This window comes from Pholis gunnellus, assembly GCF_910591455.1.
Source record: "Pholis gunnellus genome assembly, chromosome: 8".
Lineage (NCBI taxonomy): Eukaryota > Metazoa > Chordata > Actinopteri > Perciformes > Pholidae > Pholis > Pholis gunnellus.
This window is the reverse complement of record NC_136534.1, coordinates 17,141,623-17,157,029: the sequence shown is the minus strand read 5'-3', so window position 1 is coordinate 17,157,029 and position 15,407 is coordinate 17,141,623. Positions and strand designations below refer to the sequence as shown.

Sequence of the window (15,407 nt, the reverse complement as noted above, 5' to 3'; positions counted from 1 at the left end):
TCTCTTCCTCATTTTAAAAGGAAAAACAATCCAGCATTTTTTTTATTCGAAGCATTGCTTGGGACTTTCTTAGTCATTTCTACTTTTTGCAGCATAATTTATCCAGAGGTGTTGTTTGCATTTTGCCCTTAATTTGAATGCCTGAATGTCTTGATCGTGATTTGAACACATTTCAGTACAAATCTGACAACGTGAGCTCAACAAGAGCCTTTCAGGATGTGCACTGCCTGTCAAAACATTCTGGTTAAATCTCAAACTGTTTATTGTTGTTGTAAATACTGTGAACAAAAAAAACAACTTATATTATTTAAAAAAAATGTAGCTCCAGCTGCAACATGATTACAAAGTATGTCGGTATCAAGTCCAGTAAAATGACAATCACATATATTCTATTCACTAATATATTTCTTAGTTTTAATTTTTAAAGACCATTTTATTCGGTATTGCATGCATGGTAGCAGCACTTTTAAATGTATTCAATTGTTTTATTGTGTTTCTATTGTTTTAAGCTACCGTGCTGCAAAAAGATCAGAAAGGATGGTATTTCAAATCAATTAGAATTACTTTGTGTGAGATTGAACCTCAAATTCAACACATTCACAAATGTCTTTTTAGTTCAAACACAATTGACTGGCAGTAAATGATAATATATTATTTTATATATATAATATAGACTCAAATACAGTATATCAAACACATTTTTATTTGCTCCATTTTTGCACCAAACCTTTTGTGTGAATATGTGAAAGCTTTCAACTGTTACTTGAGCTGTGTCTCAATGTGTGTATTGATTACAATGGTATTATTGCTTAAGTGTTAAATCTTAATGTTTAAAATCGTGACAAATATTCAGAATGTCAATATGTGAAAGATAAATGCTGTTATAACACTAAAAACTCCTCTTTTCTTGTGTGTTTGTGTGTAGAAGTAATGGAGGAAGTATTCAGATCCTTTTCTGAAGTACAAGTAGAAGTACTGCAATATAAAAATATTAAATTAGAAGTAATAGTTCAGCATTGAAAATGTCATACAAGTACATATGTATTACTGGCAAATTGTACTGAAAGTATCAAGTAGAAGTAGTGCTGCATCTGCATTTTTAGTGCAGAATAAAATGGCCTTTATGAGTGTTATACCACAACAGCGGGCCATACACTGCAGCATATTAATGGACTATTATTATTGTTGCATTAGTGTGTAGTATTATTTTAGAATTGTAGTTGGTGGAGGTATTTTATACTGTTTTGTAGTTTAATCAAAAATACATCCTTTCTTAGAAACTGATGATGTAAAATCTGAGAATGTAGTGCAATGCAAAGTACAATATTTCCCTGTGAAATGTATAAAGTAGCATGAAATGCAAATACTCTAGCAAAGTACACGTTCCTCCAGTTTGCACTGAAGTGAAGTACAGTACTTGAGTAAATGTGCTCAGCTTGTGCTCTCAAAGAAACACACAGAAACACAAAAGATCAAAACCAACGACATATATTAAAGTTAACCCCAGTCAGATGTTTTATAATTACAGCATCATTAACAAAAAGAGGCTCAAACAATAAACAACATTTTTTTCCAAAAATGTTTCAAGTTCCACAGTAGCCATAAAGAAACAAAAACGTGAGAAACAACACCTTAGAGAAGCACCTGCCTCATCTCTTGCTACAGGCGAACAGAAGCGATCTCGGTCCAGCAGTTCAATCCTCGTGTCTTCAGATTTTGGTCTATCAAGGCGTGAACAAAGTCGCCACGTTTAGACGTTGATGCGACATTCTGAGAATACGACATTTAACAGTTGAGTGACAGATCGCGTGGCGACGACACGTGATGTCAGCTCATTTGGCTTAAATGCTTAATGTCGGCCTCTTTGAGATACATTACAACCTGACAGGGCAGCCATGACGTACTGACGATGTCCGGCTCTTTTTCTATCTCCAGTGGTAATGTGTAAAGTGCAGCGTTTACACAATAATAATGAAACACACAGCTTCAAACTAGATCAATTGCATATTGCTAAAATAAAAGAATTGTACATAAATAAAAATCAAACCCTTTAATAGACATTAAATATATGTCGTCAGTAGTCAAAGTCTTTCTTGATCTTTCTTCACCCATCACTAACCGTGATTCACAGTAAACCTGGCATGGCAGAAACAAAGCTCAACATGTATAACGATACGGGGACCTGAGCACTGTACACGCTTACGGTTCTCCTTTTGCAGATGTTAGATTTGCATTGTTGTTTCATTAAAATACACACCGGTTCAATTTAAACAGAAGGAAGGGGAGGCAGCAGTGATGACAACCCTGATTGCCAAAAATAACTGGTTCTGTGCGTAATCAACCACAATCAAAGGTAAACACCAACAGGATCATTAATCCTTTGCCATCTAGTATATATATATATATATATATATATATATATATATATATATATATATATATATATATATATATAACCAGAATACAAAGAAAACATTCAGAGCAACATTTGTAATTTATCTTTATCTTCCTTTAGTTCCAATTGAAAGTTAAAGCTTCAGTGACATTCTTTATAGTTTAAAGAGATAGTTCTACACTTCGGAAATACGCTTATTTCCTTTTTCTGTCGAATGAGAAGAGAAGATCTAAATTATCCTCATGTCTGTAAATATGAAGCTGTACAGCTAGAAGACCTTTAGCTTAGCTTAGCTTAGCACAAAGACTGGAAACAGGGGTAAACAGCTAGCCGGGCTCTGCCTGAAGTAAACTAAACACAACTACCAACATCTCTAAAGCTCAATAGTCGACACATTTTATCTTGCTTAGTAGAAAAAGTAAAATCTAAAAGTGGTGAGCTGTGTAATACGGGCGGTTATCTGCTGGACTATTTCCTGGAGTCTCTGCTTACTGCGTCTTTAAACATATGTATCAGCTTTAATTAGTGAGCTTTAAAGATGCTAGTAGCTGGATTTTGTTTCCAGTCTTTATGCTAAGCTAAGCTAATCAACGGCTGACTGTAGCTTCATATTTACCTTAGAGGCATTTAGTGGTATATATCTCTCCACAAGAAAGCGGATAAGCACATCCCCCAAAATGTTTCACTACTTCTTTAAAACATTGCTATTGGTGTCTAGTTATCACATTGACTTCCTGGACAGCCTTAAAGATATGAGAGGCAAACAGGTGCTCATGAAGGTGCTCAAGGTCATGAACAAAATATTTAAAAAAAAAAGACTGTTAAACAATAAATAAAACATGCTGAGCAAAATGGAGATGTATCAACAAAAGAAAAACACATTTGAAAGCAGGTTTCACAAAAACATTGTCAATTTGACAGCAAGGTGTTTGGTCGACACCACACACGTTGAGTTGATAGCTTGGGTAAAAAAAAAGAATATTTTTGTTCTACTTGCCATTCGCTTCGTAAAAATTCATTCCTCCGTGCCTCCATTGTAATCTTTTAATCTAATACTACTCGTATCTGAGAAACGCTTTTGAGTCTCTTGCTCAGTTATTCTACACAGGAAGTGTCAGCAGAGACGGAGTTTATTCTACTGAGGAAAAGTAGAAAACCTCACCATCCTCTACTCCTGCCATCTATTCTACAGCTACTCTACGTTTACTTATTTAAGTCCCTTTTTCTCATCCATACGCCCACCATTTGGTTAAACACAAAAGCTTTGTTTGATCAATAATTTACACAGATAATCAGTAAAAATCAAAATTACAATGTACAAGATGCTTGTCTAAAACAAAAACAAACAATGTATTCTGCTTTGGATAAAAAGATCAATTAATAAAGTCCTCCAGGTTATTTTTTCTAGTTATGTTGCTGTGGTAGATATTCTTCTACACCAGCAACGAACCAGTAAGACTAGTTATCCACCAGAAAGATCTTTCATGCAAATTCACCTCCGAGACCCGACGCTGTAACACTGACCGGTTCAGGCCGACATCAGCACCAGCAGGGACGGCAGAGATCAGACTAACAGACGCACAGAAAGTAACCAGCGATCAATGACTTCACATTGGATATAAATTATACAAATTCAAATTTCTGAAGCAATATGTTAAGACTTTAGTTAAAGAAACTATCTAATACTACCTATCGCTTTGTCTAACAACAGACCGTTTTTCTAATCTACAGAGAAATTATTTTTTAAATTCAAAACAGCTTAACTGCATGTACGCTGCGTTTTATGGCCAAATGTTTGTCTCTCCACAATTCTGTCAAATTATATGAAAATGATATAATATATTATGGAAGTTAGTGCAACGCTTCCCAGTTTCTGATCAAACATTTACAATAAAAAGTTGAATTAAATATTGGTTACTAATTGCCATTTCTCTTTTCAACCAAATTTCTGCCACTGTGTTTTTTTACCTTTCTGTTTGCCAGATTACTCCAAGTCTCTCTCGTTTCATGTTTTTTAAAACTGACTTATGAAAATGTGAGAAATCACATTCCATGTGTGTATTTGACTCATCTTTATGTAACAGATTGTCTCAACACTTCTCCAGCAGCCCTTTATGAATAATATATATACAGCAGTAAAGCTGTAATATATCTATATATCTATATATAGATATATATTCTCATCAAAGGGGTAAACATGGCTTAGCTTTAGCTTTTAAATACTTCCTAATGTAAAATACGTGACCACCGTAATGTTTTCTGCCCTCTAATTACTGTACAGCATCATGAAATTAGTTGATAATAATTCACATTCCCCTCAGAACTCTGGGAAATGTAGTTTAGTTTATCAGAAATGCACTGTAGAGATGTGTTGTAAAAATTTCCAGTCTTTGTAAAGTCATTTTTTATGTCACAGTTTGTTACAAAATAAAAATGAATTCCAGTTGCCTCTTTGTAAAATCTCATTTTTACACTTTTTCTGTTTTTCAGCGAGGTTGTTTAACAGTTATAGCGCGTGATGTATTCATCTTAAATTTACTTTTAGGAACTACAGTGTTGTCGTGTGCTGTGTGCATGTTACGCCTTCACCCCTGAGTAGTTGAGGCTGTGAGAGGCCGATGTCTGTCTGTGTGTATGTGTTATGTTTGTAATTGAGTCTATGTGTGCGTCACTCTGTGTTGTTGACGCTGTAGGGCGGCGGCGGGTCCAGGCTGTGTTCAGAGGAGGGAGTCGGGGTCCCTGGAGGTCCAGAGGAAGGGGTCGGCGAGGCGGGGGGCTCCTCCGAGTCAGAGTTCTCCAACGAGAGGTCGTCGACCAGCGCTCTGCGTCCACGCAACGCCAGAGGAGCACGCCTGGACAAGAAGAGAGACGGAGTTACAGTTTGTCCGGCGAAGGAACCAGCCGAGTATTGGTCCAAATATCTACAGGAGTCCACACACACCTGATTTTGGAAGATGATCTTTGGAAGATACAAAGCACTGAAGACTTTTTTAAGCTACTCCTGTTTGTCCCTGAGATCCTGTTAGTCTAAGAAAGTCCTCATGCATGAAGTCTTTTCTCTTGAGAAAGTGAAATGTAGACGCAGAATGTAAATTCTACATGTGTGCAGCTCATCTATGAGGCACATACTTGCACACGGTAAACATGATTTTCTCTGGCTGTTAACCGGTCTGCTTCATCAGAAACACCTGTAGGTTAAACTCGGCTGACTTAACACTTTTAGGGCTGACTAACTATACAAGAGAGAAATATATTACGGTAGAATATTGTCTTGTATTGAGCCCAATACACTAGATCTGCCTAAAAACTAAGGCTGCTTCTCACAATTATATCCCCTAGCGATTATATTTCTCAATTAATTAACAAATTGCTCGGACTAAAAAGTAAAATAAAATAGTTAATTGCTGATAACAAGTTCAAAGTGATAGCCTGCTTTGTCCGACCAAAAGATTCTCAATTCAAAGAACGCAGAACATTTTCACATTTCAAAAGCTGGAAACAGAAAATGTTTGCTTGACAAATTATTTAAATAGTCCAAATCAATCAAACAACTGATTGTTTAAGTGCTATTAGTTCTTAGGCGACCAGCAGAAGAACAGTGGAATAATACAGAAGACACAAAAAATAAACAATAAAAAACACATGCACTAAATGTGCATGTGCATTAAGCCTCCACCCTTCCACACACATATGATAAAAATATGACACACACATTGACCTACTGATCTGGCTTCCATTCAGGGATGCTGAGTGTTGGAGTGACGGACACAGATGGACAGTTTGTTTGTGTTAGATGGACACAAACAGATGCAACAAAAGAGCACAACAAAACAAATCATATGGAGTTAATGGAGGGGTTAAAAACAAACAAAACAATAAATTATAATTCAAACAGAAAATACGTGCACACACACACACACACACACACACACACACACACACACACACACACACAGGGTTACCTGAGCTGGCTGCGGAGGGTGGCATTCTCTCGCGCCAAGCTCTGACTGCTGTCGGTGAGCTCCTCCAGGTCTCTCTGCAGCTTCCTCTTCTGGGCATTGGAGCGAGAGTTGTCCTCCTCCACCTCCTCCAGCTGCCGCTTCAGCTGCTTCAGGCGGACCATGGATTTATCCAGCTAGGAGGAGGATGGGAGAGGAAGAGGCAAGGTGGTTGGGGAAGAGGAGGGAAAGGGACGGAGCATATTGCAGAGGTCAGGGTGAGACACGGGATCGGAGGAAAGAAGGGGAACAAGAAGAGAAGGGGACAGATATATAAAAAGAGAGATTAGTCTGGGAACAGGAGGACTGATAGGGATCAGGAGTCAGATTAAACCTGGCAGATTATCACCGATGATGTTTTGGTAGGGGAGTGTGTGTCTCTGCTGTGGCTGATGGATTTATTCTTCAGAGTGGAATACGCTCTAGCTTCCCAATGAACACACAGATGCCGGGGTGGGATTAGGATTAGGTTGGATTGAGCCGGATAAATCACTCATTTTGGGATGATTTTTCAACACTCTCTTTGTGCCCTGGGTCACAATTAGAGCAGCGTTCCTAGCTGACCTGACCCCCATTAGATTCATATTTAATGGTGCGTCTCTGTCTATCCTCTTGTGGATAATGTACATTTTCTTACCTGTTCTCTGTACTGGTCTGCGTGTCTTCTCTCGTCTTCTGCCTGCATCATCACCTCCTTCAGTTTCTTCTCTGTCTTCCGCATCAGTTTGTTAGCAATGGCTCGTTCCCTGAGAGATGGAAATGTTCATTTTAAAATACCTGTTGCACCAAGCAATTCAAGACACCTATAAAATATTACCATCTAATTGTGTTTTAGAAAGTTTAATAAATTGAAAACCTGAATTGCATATTTACCACTGGGACCTTTTAAATATGTAAAACCATTGTACATTGTGCATGTTGCATGCAGCCATGTTTCTACAGCAGCCCAGAAGGGACAAACCAAACACTGGCTCTATACGGAACAATTCATGTTTTTGTTTCGGTCACTGTAGTTCTTCCACACGCCTGGCACAGCTGGTTGCAATCTGCGACCTCCCTGTTAGATGCCACTAAATCCAACACAATGTACCTTTAAAAGTGGCACATTTAATAATAAAAAAAGCTGTAATAGTGGCTTAAATTCACTCTCCCCCATTATGATGTTATTTCAAGTCTGGGTGCCTGTATAACATGACAGATTTATATGTCAATTTATAGGTACTGCATAAGTTAAATTAATAAAATGTATTTTGAAAATTAAGAAAGTAACATTTAATATAGAGTGAAGTTTTATGTATAAAGTTTGCATTGACCCTGGTGTATAACCCCTTATTGTTATTTTTTCAATTTGTATTCTCTTTTGAAGTCTGTCCCCCCCCCAAAAAAATTGAAATATAAAGTTAAAAAGAAAAGAAATATAAAGTTAAAAAAGGGCCTATCTTTGAATGTAATCATCTGTTTTTCTTACGCTCTCTCCTGTTCCAGCTGCTCGTCCATCGAATCTAGCTTGGCCTCCAGGGCCGCGACGCTGAGCTTGTGCTTGCCCCTCACTGCTCCCTCCATCTCCCCCAGTCGGGTCTTCAGATCCTTGTTCTGTCTCTCCAAATGCTCCCGACCCGCCTCAGCCTTTTGGGCCAAAGTCCTCTCTCCCTGCAGCTGCACGGTGAGAGTCTCCACCTGGAATGCGAACAGTGCAGCAATGAGGAAGCTTACATGCCACACATGCCATTTCATGAAGTGACATTGAGAGCGGTAGATGTGTGTGTGTGTGTGTGTGTGTGTGTGTGAAGGTAAATCTACAGTACCTGTAGAGCAGTCTTCCTTTGTCTTTCCGCAACCAGTTCAGAGTTACTCTGCTCCTCCTCCAGCTCCTCCTCCAGCTGACTGATTCGTGCGTCCAACCTCCTCTTTTCTTCAAACAGTACGTTCCTGGACAGACATTACATTTTAGTAAAACCAACACAAGTCCATATACCAACCGACAATAGTAAAGTAAAGTGGTACTAACTTTCCAGAGCTGCTGTTGACCATCTCATCGGCCACCTCGTCTCTCTCCTGCTGAGCCTGTCTCTTCTGCCTCTCCGACACAGCGAGCTCCTACACAGACATGAAGGCACACCCGGTTTTAAAGTCACTCAGAACACAAACACCATTCTAAAAGGATCATATCTGAATAGTTCTGTCTGAATAGTTCTGTTTCAGTTAAATATACGCACCTCAGAAAACTGCAGGACTTCCGCTTCCAGAGTTTGGATCTTCTTTTCGTTGTCTTTCGACTGTGAGATCACCTCATCCCGAGCCAACCTGCTTTCCTCTAGCTCGCGCAGAACTTCCTTCATTTGACCCTGTAACAAATAGACACTTTTTTTTAGAATGCATGCCATTGACAAGTACAGAAAATCAATGTTTATGCGTATGAAAATGTCTTTACCTGCAGCCTACGGAGCTGCTTCACAGCCTCCTCTTTTCCGCGGGTGGTTGTCTCCACCTGGGCCTCGGACTCCTGCAGTTGAGCTTCCATCTGCTTCTTGGTAGTTACGGCCTGAGACCGCTGACCCCTCTCCTCCTCCAGCTGGATCTCCAGCTCCTTCACCTGGCATAGGAAGGAGGATAAGAATACTTTGTGAGATTTGGAGAGAAGAACAGCAACACATTTTCTTCTCTCTCCCTCCTCTCTCTACCTGTTTGCTGAGCGCCCTCCTCTTCTCCTCTCCCTTCTCCTCGCTGGTGCCTATCTCCCTTTCAAATTGAGCCTTGAGCGCCTGCAGGGTGACCTCCAGCCTCAGCCTTGAGTTCTCCGCCTCCGTCAGCTCCTCCTCCAGCTCCTGCGCCTGAACCCGCAGGCTCTGGGCTTCAGTTTCTAAGCTCCTGCGGGTGCGTTCCAGCTCATGGACCTGATTCAGGGGCAGATAATATGCGGTGACTCACTGAGGACCGAGACAGAGAAATGACGAAGGAGTCCCAAGAGGAAGATTCTTACGCTCTTGCCGACGTCGTCCTGCTGGTTTACAAGCTGTTCCATTTCCACACGGAGCTGCTTGTTGGACCTCTCTAGCTCTTCCCTCTGATCCTGGGCCTCCTACACACACACACACACACACACACACACACACACACACACAAACACATTAATCACCGCAATAACAGATACATAACGATTACTGTCTGCTCTCAATTAGTTTACCTGCAGGGCTCGAGAAAGGGCCATATGTCTTGTCTCCTTCTCTCGGCTGTCTGCTTCTGCTCTGTCCTTTTCCTCTGCCAGCCGAGCGCTCACCGCCTTCTCCTCTGCCAGACACTGACGGGGTGACGGAGACAAAGTTAGAGGTCTAGGGAAGGAAATATTTTTGCTGACTGTGCATGGCGGCGAACCGATGAGGCGCTGACCTGATCAAACTTCTTCTGCCTCTTCTCCAGGGCCGAGCAGTTCTGTCTCTCTCTCTGCAGGGCAAGTGTCATGTCCTCTATCTCTTCCCTCAGTCGCTCCCTCTGCCTCTCCACCCGATCCTTCTCCTCCTCCTTCTGTCGCTCCCTCTGGACGGTGCCGTCAAGCTCTCTCTGGAGTTTCCTGCGTGTCTCCTCTCCAACTTCCACCGCAGTGTTCACCTCCTCTGACTGCTTACGAAGCTCTGCCAGCTGAAGCAGAGAGGGGTTAATAATTCATGATAACCAAATAACCATCTATTGTGAAGTATTAAGGGATGTGAGAAACACTTGGGAATATGAGAACGTGGATGTTTTTATGTTTGCATCTACTGTTTTTGGGTAGCTTTGATGTTTGATGCATGTTGAGCTTTGAGGACTGCTGTGGATCTATTTCAAAGAGATGAAGCAGTTCCAGAGTTAAACAAAGCCCGCGAGGGTCTTTTACCTGCTGGGTATGAGTCTGGATCTGCCGGGTCAACTCTTTTGCTCTCTCCTCCTCCTCCTCCAGTCTTTCCATTAGTCCGTTCTTCTCCTCCTCCAGCGCTCGCACCCTCGAGCCCAGAGCCATCTTTTGACGAGTTTCATCCTGCAGCACTTCCTGAGTGAGAAGAAGCGACAAGAGTGTCAACCAAAGTCCGGTGACAAGCTTGTGCATGTGCTTTTGAGAAGACGCTTCAACAAGCTATTGCTACTCTCTCAATTGCTAAAAGTGGCTAAACGTCACATCTGCATCAACCCTGGTGTCTGTGTGTGTTTCACATTGTTACCGTTGCATCGCGGAGCTGGCTCTCCAGGCTGCCGACCTCTTTAGTGAGTCGAAGGGTTTTGGTGTCAGATGAGGACAGATTGGCGGAGATGGACTCAATTTCACACTGAAAAAGCCACAGTTGGGATAAAGGTAAATTTACCAGAACAAAAACAAGAGCATTTCTTCACTGCAGAACCATAGACAAAACATACAGAGCAACACCTATTTGAACACACATAAATTTCACAACTAAACTATGAATTTAAGGTTTAATATCAGCGTGTTTGTATCCATTTTCACCTGTAGCTTGTGCACTCGCTCTTCCTTATCCTCCCGCTCTCTGTCAGCCTGAGCCAGTCGGGCGCTTAACTCCTGCAGCTGACCGTCGGCCCTCTTGCGGCCTCTCTCGCTCTCCGTGCGGCTCGCTTGGAGGCTCTTGAGCTCAGAGCCCAAATTCTGCCTCTCTTCCTCCAGCACTACCTTGGCCTTCTCCAGGGACTGACGTGCCTGTAAGAGAACATGGAGGGCACCTGATGAGTGACATGTTTACACATGCATGTGTGTTTTGAACGTGTGTGTGTGTGTGTGTGTGTGTGGGGTGTCCCTCTTACTCTCTTGCTATTGTCCAGCTGTTCCTGGAGGCTGTCTATAGCAGCGCTGTGTTTGACTCGGAGTTCTGATAGCTGGGACTCGTGGTGGCGAGTCTCGTCTTCAACACACCGCTGGAGAGCATTTAACTCCGTTTCCCGACGAGACCTGCGTAGACGGAAGAGGCAGGAGGTCAAAGAGGTATAATTCTTGCCCTTTTTAATAGACTCTCATTTTCAGTCCCAACAACAGAAACTGAAATATCAAAGTCTATATTTATGATAATTTATGTGGGTATCCTTTACCTTAGCTCCTGCTGCGCAGCTGTGGTGTCCAGAGTGTCCTCCAGCTCAGTCCTCAGAGCCTCCAGCTCCTCCCCCAGGTCTCGCCTCTGTTTCTCCGCCCTTTCCCTCATCCCTCGTTCATTCTCCACTTCCTCCTTCAGCTCAGAGACCTGTGACATGGCCTCCCTCAGCGCCCTCTGAGCTTCTGCGCGACGCGCTCCTTCTTCCTCCAACCTGACAGAAACAGCAAAATACAAAGGAGAATTAAGGGAGGGCTGTAGTGTGAAAGATCTACGACGAGCCTTTATTTGTGTCACTGCGTCTATCATATGTCGTCCTGTGTCTCACCGGCCCTGCAGGGTGGTGATTTCCTTCTCCTTCTGAGCCAGACTGCCCCTCAGCTCGCCAGACAGCATGCCCATGTCTGACAGCTGCTCCTGGGCCTCCACCGAGTCGTTCTCCATCCTCCTTCTCCACTTCTCCTGCTCCAAGCGCCCCTGCTCCTCACGCTTTAGGCGCTCTGCACACAGTTGTGGAAGCAACGGATTATAGATCGCAGTATTTGAACAGTAAAAGTTGGATAACAAGGCTACAAGTCTCCAGTCTCCACTAATGAATTATGACTGGGTGCTAGAATGTAAGATGACTCTAGCTTTGGCTAGATTATGGTGATCATTATTTTACTTTAATACTGAGATATTATTTTTCACAATAATCCACTCATTTTTGGGAGAAAAAGTGTTGTATTGAAGTGGAACAATTTAAAGTTGCTACAACTCCACATTGTGTAAACAACACCTTTAAATAAAAAGTCTTTCAAATATAAAAAATATTACTCAAAATACACATAAAATCAGCATATCCTCTGAATAAAATTGGCTGAGTAATTTGAATCCAATCATAGCGTGCAGCAGGGAACAGTACAGCTGTATGTTGCCTGTGGAATGACATTAGGACAGTTACCCTCTAGGTCAGCGATGACAGCCTCCTGTTTGTTCTTGAGTTTGTTGAGACTTTTGGTTTTCTCTTCTTCCTCGGTGAGCTGATCTGTCACTTCGCTCAGACGCTCCTCCAGCTGTTTCTTCTCCTGCTCAGACATAAATATCAACATTGAATTGGATCATGGAACATGTAAAATTATGGATACTATACAAAACAAACTCACACATGATACAAGATGAAAAAGTAATAATGTGATGCCCACCTTGCTGAGTCGGTCTCTCTGGTCCACTGCAGTCAGCGAGTCGGTTTCCAGACTTTTCACTTTGGTCTCCAAAGTAACCTTTTCCAACAGGAGGCGCTGTCGGCCACTTTCCTCCTCCTCTAACTGCTCCTCCAGGTCCTGACAAGGAGAGGACAAAATTTAAGCAACAGGGAATGGACAAAAGCCCCAAATTAACTTCAATATTCATGCAATGTTACAGATTTTCTTCTGTTTTTATGAACAAAGCAAATCTGGCAGAAAGATAAGATGAGTCAGTATTAGTTTAGATATTAGAGTTAACTTATTTCCTCTTGATCTCCTAACCTGAATATTCTGCTGCATCCTCTTCTTCTCATTGGTCAACTGCGTGCCTCTCTCCTCCTCTTCCACCAATCGACTCTCCATCTCACCCATCACCTCCTCCAGCTCCTGTTTCCGATTGGCCAACCTGGCCCTCATCTCCTCTGCCTCCGCAAACAGCTCCGCCTCCGCCTGCAGCTGGTCAGCCAGCACCGACTTCTCCTCTATCAGCTAGAAGGTGACAAAGAAAGGATGAAGAGGAGTGGTGAGTGAGGCACTGATTCATAGCAGATGGATGTCAGTGGGGTGGACAGGCAGCAGAACAAGATGGACGCTTATTACCTGAGCGTGTTTCTTATCCAGATCTGTGTAGTCCTGCTCCACTCGGGTGAGATTGTCCTTGGCCTTCTGGAGCTCGCTCTCCCTAACCTGGATCTCCTCGTCTTGGCGGGTCACTTGCAGCAAAGGCTTCACCTGGTTGGCACAGAATAAGGATCAGAGGTCAATGTGAGGGACGTCCTCATTCCTGCATCCCTTTTGATTAGATTTCCTGTATGTATTTTATTTTTCTTTCCCTTATCAGGGCCCTAAAGTCATTGTATTGATTTTACAACATATTGTTTCAAATGCAAGGATCTTACACCTACTACACACTTTATTTATTGTGAGCTGGGATGTCAGATTTTTGTCCTTCCTGCACCAACTAGTAATGATATCTCTCTTTCTACATTTGTATTGTCATACTACAGCACAACCTTTTAAACAATGCTAGTTTGATTTACTAGTACAAAGAAACTAAATCAAAGTTCTAAAAAAAAGCTAAATAAACTGAAATGATTCAGCTGTGTCAGAGATCACTTGCAGATGTGTTTATTGTATATTTGATGTCTTTGTTGTAATATGGTTTTGCGCTCAGTACCTTGGTGAACAGCCGCCACCACTGCCAGTTCCTGAGTTTGAGGTAAGCAGCGCAGTTCCTCTGCATGACCCTGAGAGCACTCAGCTGCTGCTGCTTCTTCAGGAAGGATCTGAGAAGTAAAAGAAATACCACAATAAGTCAACAAAACCACATAAGTGAGTGCAGATAATCTCTGAAATGATTCAAGGCAGAGCAATGACCTTTCAGAAACAGAAACTACAGAACTAAATAGATGTCAGGTATTAGCTCTTTACCCAAAACCAACGACAAGTTAAAACGCTGAGCGTTAAGTGAAATGTTTTAATAACATCTGTAGGCATTTGACAGGGTCATTAATCAACAACTTAATGATTACTTTAGTTTTTATTTACTGGTATCATAACATATTTCATTGTCAAGCAAAAAAGCAAAAGACAAAGAAGTTTTATAAGTCCAGGCCATTTAGGACACTTAGTTTTACTTTGCATTTTGATGTTTTAATGCATTATGTAAAGCACTCTGAATGGCCTTTGTGCATGACATGTGCTATTCAAATACACCTTTAATTAGTTAACCACCATTGTAAAAATATACCTTTATTATTGATGTCTTTTACAGGCCAACTAGCTGTCATTGCTGTTGCTATTCCTGAGTAACTGATAGGGGCTGACAAAAGATTAAATATTAACGCTCCTTTAAGAGTGAAATACAAAACTGCATTCTAAACAGCAGCAAGTGAGTGCTCCTTATAGAGAAACCCCATCAGTGTTAGATGTTTGTCTTCTACTATCCTTTTAGTTTCAATTAGCATAAAGCTAACGTTGACTGATAACTCAAGTTACATCAAGTCAATTAATGTTTAACAAACATTTAAACATTACCAACAGGAGCAATAATTCAGTATCTATCATACCTATCTCTCTCTCTGCTAATGTTTTATGTTTTATCTTAGTAATGCTCTTACTTGCGAGCGAGATAGCCTCTGGAGGCGCTCTGGAAGCGTATGATGGTGTCGGTGATCTTTAGGTCTCTTTCTTCTTCCAGATGAGCCAGGACTCCAGCTCTGAAGAAGACTTTACTCTGACCCACCCTGAACAGGTTGAGATCCAGTTCCAAAGCTCGGATCTGAACGAGGAAACAGTGGTTGGAGATTTCCACCGTTTGAATCAGTATGTTGAATTCTTTAAACTACGGAAAATTGTCTCACCATGAGTTCTGATGCCTGTTTGCCATCCATGAAGGTGCGAGGAATAGCATTCGGAGTCAGGATCTCGTATCTGGAGGACAAATTAGACCAAGAGACACAAGATTAAGCATGTGTAAAAAGGATCATTAGCAGGAAGAAAGTGCGTGATGAAGCATTTAGTGTGTGTGTTGGTGTCTGTTGTTTAGTCTATTCTGAGTTACAAAAATACAATCAACACACACACACACACCTCTGTCTGAACTCCTGGAATGGGATGCGGTTAGGGAAGCCTTGTCTGCAGATACGGATCCCCTCCAGAACTCCATTACACCTCAGTTGGTCCAAAACCAGATTGGGAGACAGTTTCCCGGGCTGACGAC

The 15,407-nt window shown here is 41.7% G+C and overlaps 1 protein-coding gene across 2 annotated transcripts in view; it reads right to left on the bottom strand.

Annotated features, from left to right (window-relative positions):
* Positions 1–1,472: 1,472 nt before the first annotated feature.
* The window catches only part of myh14 (myosin, heavy chain 14, non-muscle), a 28,666-nt gene continuing 14,731 nt past the window's right edge, over positions 1,473–15,407 (bottom strand). Inside the window, exons 18-44 of one of the 2 annotated variants that reach the window (XM_079164483.1) lie at positions 15,278–15,399; positions 15,049–15,118; positions 14,806–14,966; positions 13,863–13,971; positions 13,286–13,417; positions 12,968–13,174; positions 12,644–12,781; positions 12,403–12,526; positions 11,788–11,959; positions 11,461–11,673; positions 11,179–11,323; positions 10,868–11,074; positions 10,587–10,691; positions 10,265–10,417; positions 9,781–10,029; positions 9,578–9,691; positions 9,374–9,472; positions 9,075–9,287; positions 8,825–8,986; positions 8,610–8,738; positions 8,402–8,490; positions 8,199–8,322; positions 7,862–8,070; positions 7,031–7,139; positions 6,358–6,530; positions 6,118–6,141; positions 1,473–5,247 (exon numbers count right to left, since the gene is read on the bottom strand). In XM_079164483.1, coding sequence (XP_079020609.1) covers positions 5,064–5,247; positions 6,118–6,141; positions 6,358–6,530; positions 7,031–7,139; positions 7,862–8,070; positions 8,199–8,322; positions 8,402–8,490; positions 8,610–8,738; positions 8,825–8,986; positions 9,075–9,287; positions 9,374–9,472; positions 9,578–9,691; positions 9,781–10,029; positions 10,265–10,417; positions 10,587–10,691; positions 10,868–11,074; positions 11,179–11,323; positions 11,461–11,673; positions 11,788–11,959; positions 12,403–12,526; positions 12,644–12,781; positions 12,968–13,174; positions 13,286–13,417; positions 13,863–13,971; positions 14,806–14,966; positions 15,049–15,118; positions 15,278–15,399 — 3,936 coding nt within the window. In that variant the 3' untranslated portion in view covers positions 1,473–5,063. Of the gene's footprint in view, positions 5,248–6,107; positions 6,142–6,357; positions 6,531–7,030; positions 7,140–7,861; positions 8,071–8,198; positions 8,323–8,401; positions 8,491–8,609; positions 8,739–8,824; positions 8,987–9,074; positions 9,288–9,373; positions 9,473–9,577; positions 9,692–9,780; positions 10,030–10,264; positions 10,418–10,586; positions 10,692–10,867; positions 11,075–11,178; positions 11,324–11,460; positions 11,674–11,787; positions 11,960–12,402; positions 12,527–12,643; positions 12,782–12,967; positions 13,175–13,285; positions 13,418–13,862; positions 13,972–14,805; positions 14,967–15,048; positions 15,119–15,277; positions 15,400–15,407 lie in introns of both variants that reach the window. The other variant, XM_079164484.1, reaches the window with a different exon arrangement.